Raw genomic sequence first — 16,841 nt, 5'->3', positions numbered from 1 at the left:
GTTTCTTGGTTGGGGACCTTGTGGTCTTGGTAACAAAAACGTACGAAGTCCGAGTAGAATTGTTCCGATACGAAAAACTCAAAAAGTTCAGGGATCTGATCACGGTTATTCAGTTGTCGAATGTGCATGAAAAACTCATATGTTGTGGAGATATGAGACGATAATCTCGCATTAATTCAGCTTGTTCCATGCAGCATGTCTCGAGCATGCTTACGGAGTATGCTGCAATACTGCTCTAGTACGCGCTGATAGTGCACGTCGTCCCCATAAAAGTGGTTTCTTTCAGTATGTCCAAACGAGATGGTTTTAAAGAACACTCTTCCCCTGTCTCCCTCTGATAGCTGATTAGATACTGTACGACATCTGGTCGAATATCAAGATAGAATCCGAAAGTTTCATGTGAATAGAGCACGGCACGGCTAAATGGAGGTCTTACCGAGTGACATAATCACCCCTGTCTTCCATTTTCGCGGGCCGGGGTTCTCACAGAGGCTAATTGCGGGAAATGCGGGAAACGTGGGGGTGTTTGGGTTTTTAGCTTACTGAGTGGGGATATGGTGAGCGGTGGCTTATCAATCTATCTTTCTTCATGCTTGGGTGCGGATAACCTTGTTGTTTTACTCTGCATATTTGAATCTTCAATTGAGTGTAGATTGTATCTTGGACATTCTGTTTCATATTGACTGTAATACGGGACGACAAGCCTAGAGATAACGGTCTTCAGGGAATAAAAGCCATCATGCCAAGAGCGCTAACAATGCAGAAGATCGAGGGTGGGAAACCGGGGAAGGTTTACTATCCGTATGTTTTCCCTTCATTCTCTTTCTCACACCACCTCATCTCACAATTGCTGCCTAAATCCATTCAATCCACTTCTAACAACGCCCCAGTCTCGAAGTAACCCAACATGCCACCCCTTCCCTATCCCCTACCTCTCTCCTAATCCAAATCCACACCGTGGCTCTCAACCATCGAGACCTTTTCCTCCGTCAACATCTCTACCCCTCCCCCTCTTTCACCACCCCTCTCTGCGCCGATGCCTGCGGCTACGTTTCCCAGATCGGTTCCGCCGCCTCGAAATCCTGGCTCGGAAAACGCGTGATTCTCACTCCTGGCCGCGGCTGGCACTCCGATCCCTTCGGCCCCGAAGATGCAGACGGGTATAAGATCCTAGGCGGGACGGGTATAATTCCCATTGGTACGCTTATTGAAGAGGTGGTTATTGAGCAGGAGGAGGTGGAAGAGGCGCCTGCGCATTTGAGCAATGAGGAGGCGGCGGCGCTGCCGCTTTGTGGGTTGACGGGGTGGAGAGCGCTGGTTGTGAAGGGGGGAGAGGGGAATGTGGGGACGGGGAAGAATGTTTTGATTACGGGGATTGGAGGGGGGGTTGCGTTGAGTGTGTTGCAGTTTGCGGTGGGGTTGGGGAGTAATGTTTTTGTTAGTAGTGGGGATCAAGGGAAGATTGAGAAGGCGAAGGCGTTGGGTGCAAAAGGGGGAGTGAGCTATAAGAGTGAGGGGTGGGAGAAGGAGTTGAAGGGATTGTTGAAGGGGTATGGGAAGGGATCGTTGGATTTGATTGTTGATGGGGCGGGAGGAGATATTGTTAGGAAGGCGACGAAATTGTTGAAGGTATTTTTTATTCTTTCTACTACTTCACCCCCTTGAAACCAAACCACCAAGCTTTATCTTCTCACAAACTAGAAAGCTAACTTTCCATCACAGCTCGGCGGTACAATAGTCCAATACGGCATGACCATCTCGCCCAAAATGGACTGGTCCATGCTCGCCAACCTAATGAATCTCGAGCTCAAAGGCTCAACCATGGGATCTCGTAAAGAATTCAAAGAAATGGTTCAATTCGTGAATGAACATAAAATCAAACCAGTAGTATCAAGAGTCGTAAAAGGAATCGATAATTTAGCGGAGATAGAAGAGTTATTTGAGGATATGAAGGGAGGGAAACAATTTGGGAAATTAATTATTGAAGTGAAGGGATCGGATGGAGGAGAGGGAAAGGGAAAAGAGAGTAAGTTGTGATCTTACTGTCATATTTACTGAATATATATGTGTCAGCACAGAGAGGGTTAATTTGTATGTGGGTAGATAGGTAGTTGTATATCCTAGGAGAGTGTCTACTATTTTCGGAATGGTCAAAGAAAGAATCTAGGAAGTCTGAGATTGGATTGTGGAAGTGCTCTACTGTACATGATGTTTCTAGCTTGTGTTGATGTTTGTTGAATTATAATATAAGTACATGGAAATTATATATGACAAGGGATTCACTATTTGGCAGTTTTGGGGTTTACCTTTGAGGATGTGATGTGATATACCGTTGGAGAGTTGAAGGTCGATCTACGGGGGATGTTGAGCAGAGAAATTATCCTCATCTGTCGGCGATCACTCATATTTCAACTTGACTCCTTTTGACCACGTTTCAGTATGTCAATATTGCAATTACATTTCAATATACATACATATCCATGACGTGAAGAATGTCAGATTCAAACCCCAAGGAAAACTGGTTGATATCGACCCCGTAGCCATTGATTCGCCACATTTACCCTCGTGTCATATTTTTTAAGAGCTAAGATCGTTTTCCTTGATTGAGAGCCAGCTGAAAATAAAGGTCGTTAGAAGATGGGATGATATGGGACATGTGTTTGTCGGAGTTTTGTTTTGGTGATTGCTGGTGAGATCTCGGTTAATGTTGGATAGAAGAAAAGGTTGGGGGGAGCGGGCGTGTGGTTTTGTGGTGAATAGTTGGTTAAGTGGTGATGAATGGAGAGTTTGAGACCTTGAGTAGTGTAGGTTCCAGAATTCACAGGCAGGGTTACGTGGGTATCCAATGATAGTATGCCTCAATTGCTTTATGTTCGATTTATTAGACTGAAGGTATTGGCTAGATGCCGTGCTTATAGATTCACTTCTCCGCAAATCTGAGAAATCTAAAGCTTCTTGCTTCAAAATATCATTGGGTATTATTGTCTATATCATGAACCATATCTCAACGCCATCCATCCCATCCCATCCCATCCCATATATACATCACATCATCAACCTTTTCCCCTCACTCACGGACTCTCCACCACATCCACCACCATATTCCTCGTCTCATCTCTACTCTGTTTCAAAAACGGAATTAGTTGCGTTCCTCCCGTTCCCCTAACATCCTTTCCTCCCTTCTTCGTCGTCGCAACCGCTAAATTTAATCCCGCGTTTTCTTTTTCCGTGTCCTGAGCCATCGCTTTCCGAGATGGATTAATAATGTATCGTGTGACGATTTGGATGTGGATGTTGCGGAATGCGGTGAGGGTTTCAACAGCGGTGTTGTAGGCTTTTGTGGCGGAGGAGGAACAGATGGATGAGTCGACGTAGGTGTGGATGGGAGAGATTGAGGAGATGTGGTTGAGGAAGGCGCGGTGAGAGCCCGGCATGTAGTTGCGCATTTCCTGGGTGGGGGTTAGTGAGATGTTTATGGGATGGGGTGAAGATGAAATTAAGGGGAAAGAGATAAACATACTTCCAAGAATCCGTGACATCCTTTCTTAGGCTCCACGGTTTCACTCTGTGGTTTGCCCATAGGTCTAGTAGGTACGTGTTTGACACCTAGCACCGCATCCCAGAATTGTATCAAACTACTCTGTGCGTTACTTCCTCCACTGTACGTTCTCCATTCCCCACTTCCATTACCCTCATCGTAGAATACACCCCTTGGCAGACCAGCTACTGACATGTTCTTACTACCTGCTAGGAAGGGTCGGATGATATGATAAAAGACCTCGGGATCACACTTTTCATACATGCGTTCCAGGATTTTACCACAATCTTTTATACAGGCTGAGAATTTCTCGAGGCAGGATATTAAGATTTCCGGCTCGTCGGAGCGAACAGCATTCATAGCTTTTATCATCAAGGGGATGACTTCTGCGCCGCGGGCTTCGATAGCGACGGAGACGAGGTAGAACCAGGATTCATCGGGGGTGTTGGTGAAGGTGTGTTGACAGGAGAGTTTGTCTAGATCGGTGAGATCTTGTGTTGGGGAACTACTGGTGAAGTTCCAGAGATTGAGACCGGCGTATGTGGCGGTTGGGGGGAGACCGAGGTGGGATGAAACGACTAGGAAGGGTTTTGATATTTGAGGGGGTAATAACTGTGGTTGTTAGTACAAGAATGTGTCAATGATGGTTTTGGCTGGTTTACCTCTGATGGAACTTTTCCTCCCCAGATATACGAATGTGTCATGAAGGATAATAAATGGTAAGCTCTTCGCCATTCATCTTCCTCATGTAAATTCGATGTATCGAGTATAGGCAAAGCATCAGCATGCTGTCTGAACAACCCTTCCTTGAGTAGAAAAGGCATCTCATCTACTAAATCTTCCCACTCGACATAAGCGCTCAATCGTGGAAGAGGATTGATATCTGGAAGGAATCCATTCTCTGTCGAAACTCCAAATTCGGAGAGATTGATATTCAATGGACCGAGCATTCTGAACGGAATTATAGATTTTGTTGAGGAATATGCAGGAGAAGCAGGATGCAACGAAAAGACCAAAAATGCTAACTCAAGCACGGCTTTCGTTATGCTGTAACTTTTTACTTTTGCTTATACAAAGGACACCAGTATTACCTTTCTACTCTCGTCTCATACTTCTGTTACGCCGTATAATATACGACAGGGAGAGTTTCGGGCATTTCCACATTTCCACAATACCGGCATCCATTCATAGATAAAAGTGATACCATGCGCGTGATTTGTTATCGCGTAAGAATAGGAGGAGGAAGCTAAATATGTGGAGACGGAACACGGAAACGGGAGCGGATGCAGAGGAAACTTTGCTTCTTCCGACGGAACACGGATATCGATGACAGCACGACGAGACTGAAGGAAGAACAGGATCGCCTACAAAGTGATCAGACTTGACGTTGTCGTTAATCTTTTGAATTAGATTAGTTTCATCCATCTTATTCGGTTCTTAAGAAACGATTGCTTCGCAACATACTACCAGACTTGTAGTTGTACATTTTTATCCACGACTACGTATACCACAACACCTTTACCACCGAATTTCGCCATCTCAGCAAAATGGGTTCCATAGCAAAGGAAGAACAGCCATCGACAAAGGTTGAGAAGCCATCCTTTTCATCCAAAGCAAATACACTTGAATTTGCGCAGTCACTTGATGCGAAAGATCATATGCGAAGATTTCGCGATCAATTCATTATTCCATCCAAAGCCAACATCAAAACAAAGAAGCTTGCAAAACCAGGTTCGTTTACACTGTGCCTTCTACTGACATACCCCGCCATCACATCACATGACACAATATGCACATCAGCTCACGATTCATTAGGTCTTTCCGATGAACCATCCATATATTTCTGTGGAAATAGTTTAGGTCTCCAACCTAAGTGTGTTCAAGAGTACCTTCAGGCTCATCTTGATACCTGGTCTTCTATTGCTGTTCACGGCCATTTCCGTGATTTGGAAGATTCTCCTCTGACACAATGGCAATTACTCGCCGAACATGCTTCCAAGCAATGTGCCCCCATTGTAGGAGCCAAGGCTTCCGAAGTTGCCATTATGGGTACTTTGACTACAAATTTACATTTATTGATGGCTTCTTTCTACACACCTACTCCGGAAAAGAGCAAGATTATTATGGAATGGAAAGCATTCCCTAGTGATCATTATGCTATCGAATCACAAATTAGAGGACATGGATATAATCCCGAAGAAGCTATGGTGATGATTGCACCGGATGAGGGAAGCTATGAGATTTCCACTGAGAAAGTTCTCCGCACAATTGACGAGCATGCATCTACTACCGCTCTTCTCCTCTTACCCGGTATCCAATACTACTCCGGTCAACTTTTCGATATCAAGACTATTACAGCATATGCACAATCTAAGGGATTGATGGTAGGATGGGATTTAGCACATGCAGCAGGAAATGTCCCACTACAACTTCATGATTGGAATGTCGATTTCGCGGTTTGGTGTACGTATAAGTATATGAATGCCGGACCTGGAAGTATCGCAGGTGCATATGTGCATGAGAGACATGGAGAGGTGGATTACAGTGAAGGAGAAGACAAGCCAAAGTACAGACATAGATTGATGGGATGGTATGGAGGAGATCAAAGTTGTCGATTCTTGATGAACAACAGTAAGTTCTTTCTATCTCATCTTTTTCGTTCGAACAAATATTAACAAATTCTGTAGAATTCCGTCCCTCACCCGGTGCCTCCGGCTACCAAGTTAGCAACCCCTCAGTCGTTGATCTCACATCTCTCTGCGCCGCCCTCTCAATCTTCAACCAAACATCCATGGCTGAGATCTCTCAAAAAACTCTCCATCTCACCGCCTACCTCGAACATCTCCTCTTATCAACCAATACCTCCGATTCCCCCGCTTTCCGCATCATCACTCCTTCTGATCCTTCAGCAAGAGGAACACAACTCAGCGTTCTATTAAAGCCCGGACGTTTAGAAACTCTCTCAGGCATGCTCGAAGACGCCGGCATTGTCGCCGATAAGAGAAAACCAGATGTTATTCGTGTGGCGCCTGTACCACTTTATAATACATATGAGGATGTATGGAACTTTGTGCAGGTTTTCAACAAGGCTTTGGAGAAGTGTGAGGAGGCTTAATTGGGGGGTTTAATGGGGGCTTAAAAGGGTGTGATTTGTGGATAATTGCATAGGGTTTTGGTGGTTTTTGGTAGTACTTGTTTTAACGTATATATCCAATGATTTAACGATTTTCGAAATTATATTGAAATTACAATTGCAAGGAGTGTATTGGTGTGAGAAGAGGAGATAGAAAATTACGAGCTAAACTTTGTGGTTTTGAGAAAGGGAATCCTAGTTCTTCAAGAAATTTCTGCTGGCTAGTCGCTTGTGAGGATCATCGACTTCGTCGAAATTGATTGTTATTCATTGATGGGGCATAGTAGAACTGAAAATATCTCACTGTGTTCGAGGGGTATCTAAATCGAATTTTATTCAGGATTTGTGAAATCTTTCAGGTTTTAGGTGGAGAGTGATCATTGCAGTTTCAAAAATATTCATAAAATCTACGTATTGAGTGGAATATCTAATAAGTTGACGTATTGTCAGTGCTATATGTAGCGACTGCCGATCCTGCAAGCGAAAGAGCGCGGCATTTACCCTAACGCCTATGCTAATTCTAAAACACCTCCAAATGCAACCTCCCACTTCCCCAAAGTCCTCAATCCATCAAACCTACACATCCATCTCCAAGCTTCCCACAACCGGCAATTCCACCTCTCCATGTTCCGACTCCACATCTCCTCCCCATCTTTCAATCGCTCTAGTACTAGCACAAGCTACCAACAACATCCTCTCATAAATTTCCTGTTCCATTTCACCTCCTCCCACAATCCCAATCGTCCAGCCCTCGCTCCAATATTTGTATGCGTAGATTTCTCCATACTCGATGTTTGTTGCATCGTCAGAGTGATGTTCCCATGTGTGATGTTCGTTGAGAACTTGCCTACCCAAACTTTCCCATGTTTTACCCGCATCAACACCGACTGGTAGGTGAAATAATACAGGTAATAATTCCCCTATATACCCATTCTTCATCCCGCCATATAAGCATTGTATAATCATACTAATCATGACGGCTCGTCGTATACTTTCCAGAAGGACCCATCTTTCTGCGTGATCTTGTAGCTTGCTATCTTTACCAAAGGCAGCGTCTGTGGGAAGTCGCGTGTCTATACCTTGTGCTAACAATCCTACATATTCCATTTGTAGTTGATTTGTCCATTGCATTAGCAATGGTATATGTCTTTCGGCGTTTATCTTTTGTCTTTCATTTGAAGACCAGAGACGGATTATTTGATATAAATTCAAAACTTGAACTACGATCAGCCATTCGGATGAACGCCAGTAACCTTTTTCACTGGATGAAATAAGATCTGAGATATTAGAGTCGAGAATCGAGAAGACATGAGGAGAGCCGAGGGTATGAAGTGCACAGATAGATAGTGCGTCGGCATATGGGGTGGGTAGGGGTTTACCAAGATTATGGAATGAAACTGGATGGATGAAGGAGTTGTGGGAGTGCAGTGCGAAGGATGATACGAATGATTTTAGTTGGGTTGAGATGTAGGTGATTTGAGCGGGGTTAAGGGTGTTGCGAGGAGGAAATTGAAGAGATGAGTAAGGTGATGGGAATGGATCGATAGAGGGAGACAGAGTCTGAGGATTAAGTGATGTAAGTGGATTGGTGATTGGAAATAATATGTCAGGTGAAAAAGAAAGGGCGGTGTTGCTGGTGGAATTCCACGATGTGAGATCCAGGTTAGATTGTTGATCTTGGTAATCTAAGAGTGGTATAGTGTCGTAGGGCAACGAATCGAGACATGCCTCATACGAATCAGTAAATATCTGTGCAGACTGTGCTGTCGTACTGCTCTCCACAGGAACCGTGGTTGGTTTAGCACGTTGAGAAGACCTTGTTGATTTCATCCAAGATACCTCATTCACCTATATCCACAATTTCAGCATTCTATACATCACGGTGTTGCTGATACGATGAGGCACAACAATCTACTTACATAAACACAACCCAAATTCTTCATATCACATCTGGAGCATACTGGTAACAACAAATCGCACCTCCGTTTTGCTTTGACGCAGGCCGTACACGCCTTCTTCCGAGTCTTGCTTTGGTGGACTAAAAGCGTCGTCATATCTATGGTACTTTAATGGAACTAAGCCTAGAACTTCTGATCGTGAGTAAAATACAATTATTCAGTATAAAAGCGGAATTCCACTCCGATTTACAATTATATACTCTGTAGTTTGAGCCGAAATGGATTAGGCGTTGTGGTTCCAGCGGAGTTCCACTGCTTGTAAGCATAAAGTGGGTACCTGGCTGCTTACCTCATTATTTCCACGACGATGACCTGAATATATTGTATTTTTTGGTGTACCATTATTCATCTTCTTAAGTTTTCGTCTTGTAGACGGGCTGAAGAAGATTCTTGGCCCTGTCTTGTATACCTACGATGAGGTCCCGATATTGGCCTAGCGCAGCTAAAGTAGACAATATGACACAGATATCGAGGTATATAAGAATTACTTCGTCGACTTGACATCAGCTTCATATATCTTTTCTTCAATCGGTTCTTAAACAACAATTCGTGTATCCAGATCACCAAAATCTATCCTCGAGATGCCTTTCACCGAATTTATAAAGCCTTCAATTGTTCAATCAGATGAATCAGTTGATGCGTTCACCAACACTGTTGTTCCAGCAATTAGATCTTTCGTAAAATCAGCTCCTGGTTTCGAACTTGGCACAGCCGGATACATCTTGTTCGAAAACAATGTTGCTGTACCAGCGTCTTCATTCATTCCAATTGTGGGCGTAGGCAAGCTATCCGATCAAAGACCCTTTCAAAAATTGACAGGCTAATGTGATACAGAATGGGAGAACCCGGAATCATTTCATGGTATTATCCAGAGTAAACAGCTTCCGATATTTATTGGAAAGATAAAGCCATATCTTACTGCTCCCACAAGCCCAGAATTATACGAGACTGATATCTCACCAAAAGATATCTTTGCATCCCCAATAATCGAAGTCTTTAGAATTAATATTCATGAAGACTCCGAGAAAGAGATTGCTGCCAAAACAGCATGGGGAGCATTCGCAGTAGCGTTGAAGGGTACACACATTCTGAGTGGTGTTAGTGTAAACTTGCCAGAGAGAACGTTTCTGGGATTGATCGGTTGGAGTGGAATTGAGGTAAGTTCCCTGAAACATTGTTGAAATATTCTGACATGTATAGCGACGGAGAATGGCATTAGATAAAGTGGAGCACCTTAAACAGGCTGTCGAGAGTTTGAAGGATTCTCACTCGTTTGTTGCTGAGCTCAATACAGTTATCTAGATTCTGTTGTTGAAACAGGAATGGATTGCTGAGGGTCAATACACATTTCATGCTATTTATTTTTCTTCTAAAGATAAGCTTTTCGTCTTGAACAAGTCTTCGCAAGTGTTGAAGTGAAGTGACTCATCAAACTTTTATGCCGCATAACGCTGGAACAGTGTGGTGATTTTGGGGCAGCTAATGTTGAGTAGTTATTCAAATGGACTAGTGTCGAAACCATTGGCTAGTGAGCTGTTTGGATCGCAACGTGCCTCCAGTTGATATTTTTTTCCCTCCTATCTCACATGTCGCTAATCGTCTAACGCTAGCTCATCTAGATGCAACGACGCTAGTTAATCATGGCCTGAAAAGGACTTTTACCCTACCAAGCTACTGTCAGTACTTGCTTGTAGTATCAGTATCTAAGTATCACGTTGTTATCTTTCGAGGACTCCAAATATATCTCAAAATCTTTACGCTATTGAAGATGACCAGCGGAGGATTTATATATCATAGGACAAAATCACTAGCACGATTCAAACCACATGCTTTGGCATATTTACACAGCTCCTATCAGAAACCTTAGTTATTTATGGATATAACTCTTTTGAATCCTTCGAAGATCATGGTGTTAAGATCGTTTTGAGATATTAAGCTAGGAAATCCAAAAAGAAAGGGACAAATATGGATACTGCCGAGAACTTCTCACCGGACATTCTGCAGGCAAAGGGAAGCACAAAGGTCATCTCAAGGCATGGGCTACATCTTATCACTACTTTGAGCCCTTGGGACGAGCGTGGTCGTATTGAAGCCGATTTACACATGGCAATAGTGTTGTTGATGAATTTATCTCAGAGCAAAATAATGACTGACGGATTCGAGGAGTGCACAGAATTGTAAACTGTCCATAATCTGATATGAACGGTTAGTAACGATCTTTCTTACAACCTATATAAGACAGAGATCAAAAGTCGGCTGGTCCAAGATTCTTTTGTCATGATTGTCTCTCATAGTATTGGTATCATGGAAGAGTTGGTAGGGTCTTTTTTTCGTGAGATTTCGCTAGCCTTCACTACGTCCCTTAAATTGACGCACCCGGCCCCTGAAAGAGATATCATTCAGCTGCGCTATCTGCGCAAGATGGCTGCAATTTACATCATCGGGCACTTCACTGGAAGATCTATAGCTACCATCTCAGATGCTGAAGTGAGATTCAATTCCACTGACGATTCAATCACGGTTGTTGGGGGCTTTGCTTGGAAGAATTCCGGACTTCAATGTAGTGACAGCTATATTGAATTAGTTTAAAGGATATCGTCTGAACCTGCAGCTGGTCGATGACTGCGTTCACACTACATGTTGAAACATCTTGGAAACGCCATAAAAAATCGATCTTTAGGCGTTTATAGTCACTCCTCATATGACCCACGTGTACAAAGACTTAAAGAGTTGGTATTTTTCGAGGTATTAATATCAGTATCGATTTAAATCAAATCCCGACGGACTAAATTTTTTGAAACAAAAGAACATCAAACACTAATCATCCAACAAATGACTAAAGCGTTTGCTGCCATGAAAGAATAACCACCAAAATGAGTTGGTCTCGACGTAATTGCTGTTTGGATAATGGGATATCACGCACAATCGATGGCTGGCGCTCGTTTTTCTACTCTTGTAGGTATCGCAAATTCTCAAGGAGAATTCCATGATATGCTGTGAGCTATAAACTATGTCAAACGAACATAAATCACTATTACATTATCCATAACACAAAAGAATTGTACAACTTGCCAGGTCTAAGCAGCGTGAAGCAGCGCATCTCGAAGGAGACTACCAAGAATATTGCAAGAAAAAGACATGGTAAAGTCAAGGTTCAGATACATTTACGTTCAAAAATTCACGCCATTCGAAAATATTAAAACATTAAGTAAATCGAATACTCTACTTTCAAATCACCCCTCTTTTGAACTACTTTTTACATCAAAAATGAAATTTTTAATTTTCTTATTTATAAATAAAATTTATTGAAATTTTTTATATATATAATTTAAATCATTTTTAATTTACTTTGAAAATTTCAGATTTTTAGGAATTTTTTATATTAAGATTTAAAACTTTAAAATATCGATTTTTAAATTTGTATAGAAATTACATATAAATTTGAAACTTTTATAAAATCTTTAATAACTTTTTAATAAAAATTATTAAAAATAAACTATAAAATTTTATTATAAATTTATAATATATTTATTTTGAAGAATTCAAAAAAAAAAAAGAAAATTTCCTATAAATAAATATTTAAAAGAATACCCTTAAAATTATAAGGATTATTTATATTATTTTAAACTCATTATATATTATATCTTTATATTTATTAATTTTATTTTATTTTTTATTTTATTTTTATATAAATTTAAATTCAAAACTTTCAAAAAGATATATAGTTTTTTTTTGATAATTGTTATTAAAAAGTTATTAAAGATTTTATAAAAGTTTTAAATTTGTATATAATTCCTATATAAATTTAAAAATCGATATTTTAAAGCTTTAGATTTTAATATAGAAAATTCCTAAAATTTTCAAATTTTCAAAATAAGTTTAAAATGGTTTAAATTATATAGATTCAGATTTTTATTAAATTAGATTATATATGAATAAAGATATTAATAGGCTAAAAAGGTGATTTTTGGTGTAAAAAGATGGTCCAAAACAGGGGTGGCCCGAAAGTAGGGTGGTCAATTTAATCTCGTAAATCAAAATATGAACGACGGAAAAAGGAAGACGTACGAAGTACGAGTATCAAGGATGATCTAGAAAAACAATGCCTGTCAATAACACGGATTCACAGATCCAGAAGTTAGGATCTAAGAGTTCGTTTCATTTAGATGATAACAGGCATACCCTTCGCTAGTAAATTCTTTCGATCTTAAATGTCCGAGTTTCTTGATATCGGAGATTTTATTGACGACTTTATGGAGTTCGGGGTTGGTAGGTACTCTACTCTCCACGAGCTTTTGAGACACATCGGAAATTATACATCGCTTGATGAATTGATATCCTGACCATAATGGTCTACTAAGGACAGCTTTGTTTACATTATGGTATCGGCTCTAAAAGTCGGACGAACACATGGGTACACAAAACATAGTCAGAGTGAAACAAGGGGCCTTCATCTCAGACCCACAAACGCACAAGCACACTTGGCTCAACTTTCCTCTAAATATTTTTTGCCCTTGCATGAAACTTTATGTTCCACTAAACCTGTCAAGTATTTTTAAGCTTCAGGGTCTTCAAAGTCTGGACTACACATCAACGATCAAACATGTAAAGGGTTCAGCTGGCGAATTCAATCAATATATTCAATAAATACGAAACTCTGATGCGCAATAGTATTATACTGCTCTGAGAGACCTCGTTATTGAGAGTCTATAGTTCACTCCTCGATCTGCTTAATTTAGAGGATCATTATGTAATTATATAATATAATGGTTTTTGATTATTATAAATTATTATGACACTTTGCTGTTGTCGGAACGTATGATCACATGCTTAAGCGAATCACATGATTCTTCTCATTATATATATAGTGGGAAGAATTATACCTTATTCTAGATAATCTTAATTTATATTATTCATTTTATATAGACTATATAGTACTATATATAATGATTTAAGTTAACGATTCTCTTCCCTAAATGATTTCAATATTAATTAATGTTTACCTTTTTATTAAAGGTATTCATAAATTAGATCACTTTTTAAGATTTTGTATAAAGATATTCGTATGAAAATAAAGAGGGTGGTTTAAACTATTTGATAAAATATTCTTTGAGAAAACGAATAAGATTATATTAGACTATATGTTTATATATAATTTATATAAAGAATTAGAACACTATATTCTTTATATTATCTTTTTTTAATTAATATGTTAAGAAGGGATTTCTAATTATAATTGATTTCTTTAGAATTAAATGAATTGATTGATTTATAAACTAGACTATTATGTTTATAGAATTTGATAAATCAATAGTTCAATTTGTGTTCACTATGTCCTGCTTAGAGCTCAGTATACTTTTCGAATTCGAAACCATCTCTCTTCGTACGAAAAGAACTGCTCCGCTACTCTCATTAGGAACCTTTCATTAGGCCCTCCTCCTTCACCTTATAATACGAAACGCTCTCTTTGTACATCTGTTAAATAAAAAAGGCCTGTCTATTATCTTCAATAGACCTAATCTGTTTGATTCGAAAGGGCAAAGGAAAAAGGTTATAAAGTTGAAGAGCCTATTATAATCCAAATAGTTATTTAACGAAATAACTTCAAAAATTATGTATAAATTCAATTTCTATTTATACCTTTAAAAGAATACATTGAAATTGAAGCCTTATAAGCTTCAAACCGTTATTCCCTTACCAAAAAGAATTCAATCTCCTATATTTCAAGTTTTGTAAAGAAATAGAAGAATAATCTACTTCTATTTATCCTTATATAATGATTAAATCTCCCCCCCTTTATTCTCAGTTCTTTCAAAATTCAATTGAATATGAATACTTTATTCAATCGAATCAATTCAATAATTCCTCTTTCTTAATCATTTTATTTTAGTGAATAAGGTTTTTCTCTATTTATATATAACTTTCAATTTAATTCAATCTTTTCCTTCCCTTTTGTTTTTAGTTTAAGTATAGAATGAAGGAGATAAAAAGAAGAAGGAGGAGTAATCTTTAGTTAAATTGGTTTTAGATTTTAAACGACTTAGTTAGTACAATTCGCTTTTTATATTATATATTCCGGGTTTTTCATTATAAATGGAAATTCTGCCTATATCAGAACATATAATCATATACTTAAGCAAATTATATAATTCTTTCTATTATATATATAGTAGAAAGAATTATACCTTATTTTAGATAATCTCAATTTATATTATTCATTTTATATAGGCTATACAGTACTGTATATAGTAATTCGAGTTGACGACTCCCCCCCCAAGTGATCTCAACAGCTGTAGAAGAACTGCGAGAGCAGGGTACAATTTATCTTTAGAATCTACAACTACAGAATCGAGAGCAAAGCGCTCGTGGAGTACACTTATATACTAGCTATATACACATGATCGTGCATGTGTACGCATGTGCATGTGAGTGATCGCAGTCGCGATTGAGGCCGATCCGTGATAATTATTATATTAATATCATAGTATATATTTTTTCACAATATAATTTATATCCTTATTCAGGTTTTATAGTTCTTAAATATTATTTTAAAAAATCTTTAAAATTCATTTAAAATTGTTAGCATCATCATGAGGATAGCAAAGTTAATATAGTATTATAATTTACACTATTATTATATTACTCAAGGTTCTAAAAGCTAGAATTATGAAATATATTACTATAATGTCGAAAGATGTTAGTATTAATACTAATATAATTACATAATCCCTATCCTAATATTAGCAACTTTTTAAAATCGTTGAATCATATTCTTCTAATTAGTATCTTTTTTACCTATATAATTATCCATCCTTTTAATCTTTTTTAATTTATTTTATAACCTTAATCTTTATAGTATTATTGTTAATCAAACCTTTTAAAGCTTGATATAGCTTGGATTTAGCCATTATATCTACAAGGTTAGAATCTTTATTAATCCATTTGATCTCTATAATCTCTTATTTCTTATATACCTCTTGGATTGTTATTATATTAATTATTAATCTCTTTTCATTAATAGTTCTAAGTTTTGTAAAATAGTTATAAAGTGATTTAAAATCGATGTATATGACTAATGGGATTTTATAGTTCAAAAAGATCTTATCAATTATACCTTTAATTACTATACTAATATTAAAACCTAAAACCATAATATAGAGTTTTAATACTAATATACTTTTAATAACTCTCTTACATTTAATAAATGATTAATGATTAATATTAGTTTTATTATACTTATTTATTAAAACAATAATATATTCAATTTAAAAGAATAAATCTTTATTATTAATAAAGGATATATTAGTAAATATAACCAGTTTTAGAGAATTCATATCGAGTATAACAAATTATAGACTTTTTTCCGAATTATCAATCTATTATTAAATATGCTTATTAAAAGAATCAACATTTTTTCCTTTAAAATTAATAATTTGTATAGTATAAAATAGATTAGAAATTACCTTTAATTAACACATTATTATAATATATATTTTTCTAATATATTATATAATATATTAATCCTTTATTATTACAGATTTTTTTAGTTTCCTATATATTTCTTATATATCAAATAGTTCTAATTTAATTAAATATAAATTTTTATATTGATTTTTTTAATTAAAATAAATTGTACTATTATCTTTTTAAGTAATTAATTTATTATTAAACTTAAATAATATATTTAATATAAATATTTTAAACTTTTTTATTATAGATTTAGTATTATAGAGTTCTCTCTATTTATAATCTACGAATTTATTATTAATAATAATAAGTATATCATCTATTTATAATTTTATAATACCGAATATTATATTGTTCTTAATTATATACAGGAGATATAAATTGTAAATCAATTATATTATTTTAAAGATATTAATATAATGCTTATAGTAGGTACTAAACCAATAGTTACCTACTTTCAGAATATTATATAATAATTATACTACTTATAAAATAAAACCTTTTAGAACATTTATCTTTATTAATGATTATATATAAAATCTTCAAACTAAATTCGATATTAATTATATATATATTTATATAATATTATGAATGCTTATGGTTATTTTATTCTTTAAAAATATAGTTATTATCACGAATCAGCCCCAATCGCAACTACAATCACTTATGTACGTATATACGCATATATACAATCACGTATATATAATTAGTATATAGATGCGTTTTATAAATGCTTTACTCTTAA

At 37.3% G+C, this 16,841-nt stretch overlaps 5 protein-coding genes across 5 annotated transcripts; 3 read left to right on the top strand and 2 right to left on the bottom strand.

The window, feature by feature from the left end:
- Positions 1-739: 739 nt before the first annotated feature.
- On the top strand, positions 740-2,111 carry EAF01_006767 (uncharacterized protein; the record flags this gene model as incomplete). The annotated part of the gene is made up of 4 exons (XM_038915021.1): positions 740-801; positions 891-1,629; positions 1,723-2,026; positions 2,104-2,111. 4 exons carry the CDS (start codon positions 740-742, stop codon positions 2,109-2,111), a joined length of 1,113 nt encoding a protein of 370 aa, XP_038769976.1.
- A 960-nt stretch (positions 2,112-3,071) lies between these two features.
- Positions 3,072-4,488, bottom strand: EAF01_006766 (uncharacterized protein; the record flags this gene model as incomplete). The annotated part of the gene is made up of 3 exons (XM_038915020.1): positions 3,072-3,449; positions 3,521-4,150; positions 4,201-4,488. The coding sequence occupies 3 exons, from the start codon at positions 4,486-4,488 to the stop codon at positions 3,072-3,074; spliced, it is 1,296 nt and encodes a 431-aa protein (XP_038769975.1).
- A 597-nt stretch (positions 4,489-5,085) lies between these two features.
- On the top strand, positions 5,086-6,653 carry EAF01_006765 (uncharacterized protein; the record flags this gene model as incomplete). The annotated part of the gene is made up of 3 exons (XM_038915019.1): positions 5,086-5,269; positions 5,354-6,169; positions 6,226-6,653. 3 exons carry the CDS (start codon positions 5,086-5,088, stop codon positions 6,651-6,653), a joined length of 1,428 nt encoding a protein of 475 aa, XP_038769974.1.
- Positions 6,654-7,063: 410 nt separating this feature from the next.
- Positions 7,064-8,810, bottom strand: EAF01_006764 (uncharacterized protein). Its single transcript, XM_038915018.1, has 2 exons — positions 8,591-8,810; positions 7,064-8,519 (listed from the first exon to the last, which is right to left on the bottom strand). Exons 1-2 carry the CDS (start codon positions 8,723-8,725, stop codon positions 7,248-7,250), a joined length of 1,407 nt encoding a protein of 468 aa, XP_038769973.1. The 5' UTR covers positions 8,726-8,810; the 3' UTR covers positions 7,064-7,247.
- Positions 8,811-9,210: 400 nt separating this feature from the next.
- Positions 9,211-9,931, top strand: EAF01_006763 (uncharacterized protein; the record flags this gene model as incomplete). Its single annotated transcript, XM_038915017.1, has 3 exons — positions 9,211-9,409; positions 9,464-9,786; positions 9,830-9,931. The coding sequence occupies 3 exons, from the start codon at positions 9,211-9,213 to the stop codon at positions 9,929-9,931; spliced, it is 624 nt and encodes a 207-aa protein (XP_038769972.1).
- Between the last annotated feature and the right edge of the window lie 6,910 nt (positions 9,932-16,841).

The sequence above is a fragment of the Botrytis porri genome, assembly GCF_014898465.1.
Source record: "Botrytis porri strain MUCL 3234 chromosome Unknown BPOR_008, whole genome shotgun sequence".
Classification (NCBI taxonomy): Eukaryota; Fungi; Ascomycota; class Leotiomycetes; order Helotiales; family Sclerotiniaceae; genus Botrytis; species Botrytis porri.
Note: the sequence above shows the minus strand (reverse complement) of the source record. Positions and strands in the feature narration are given on the sequence as shown.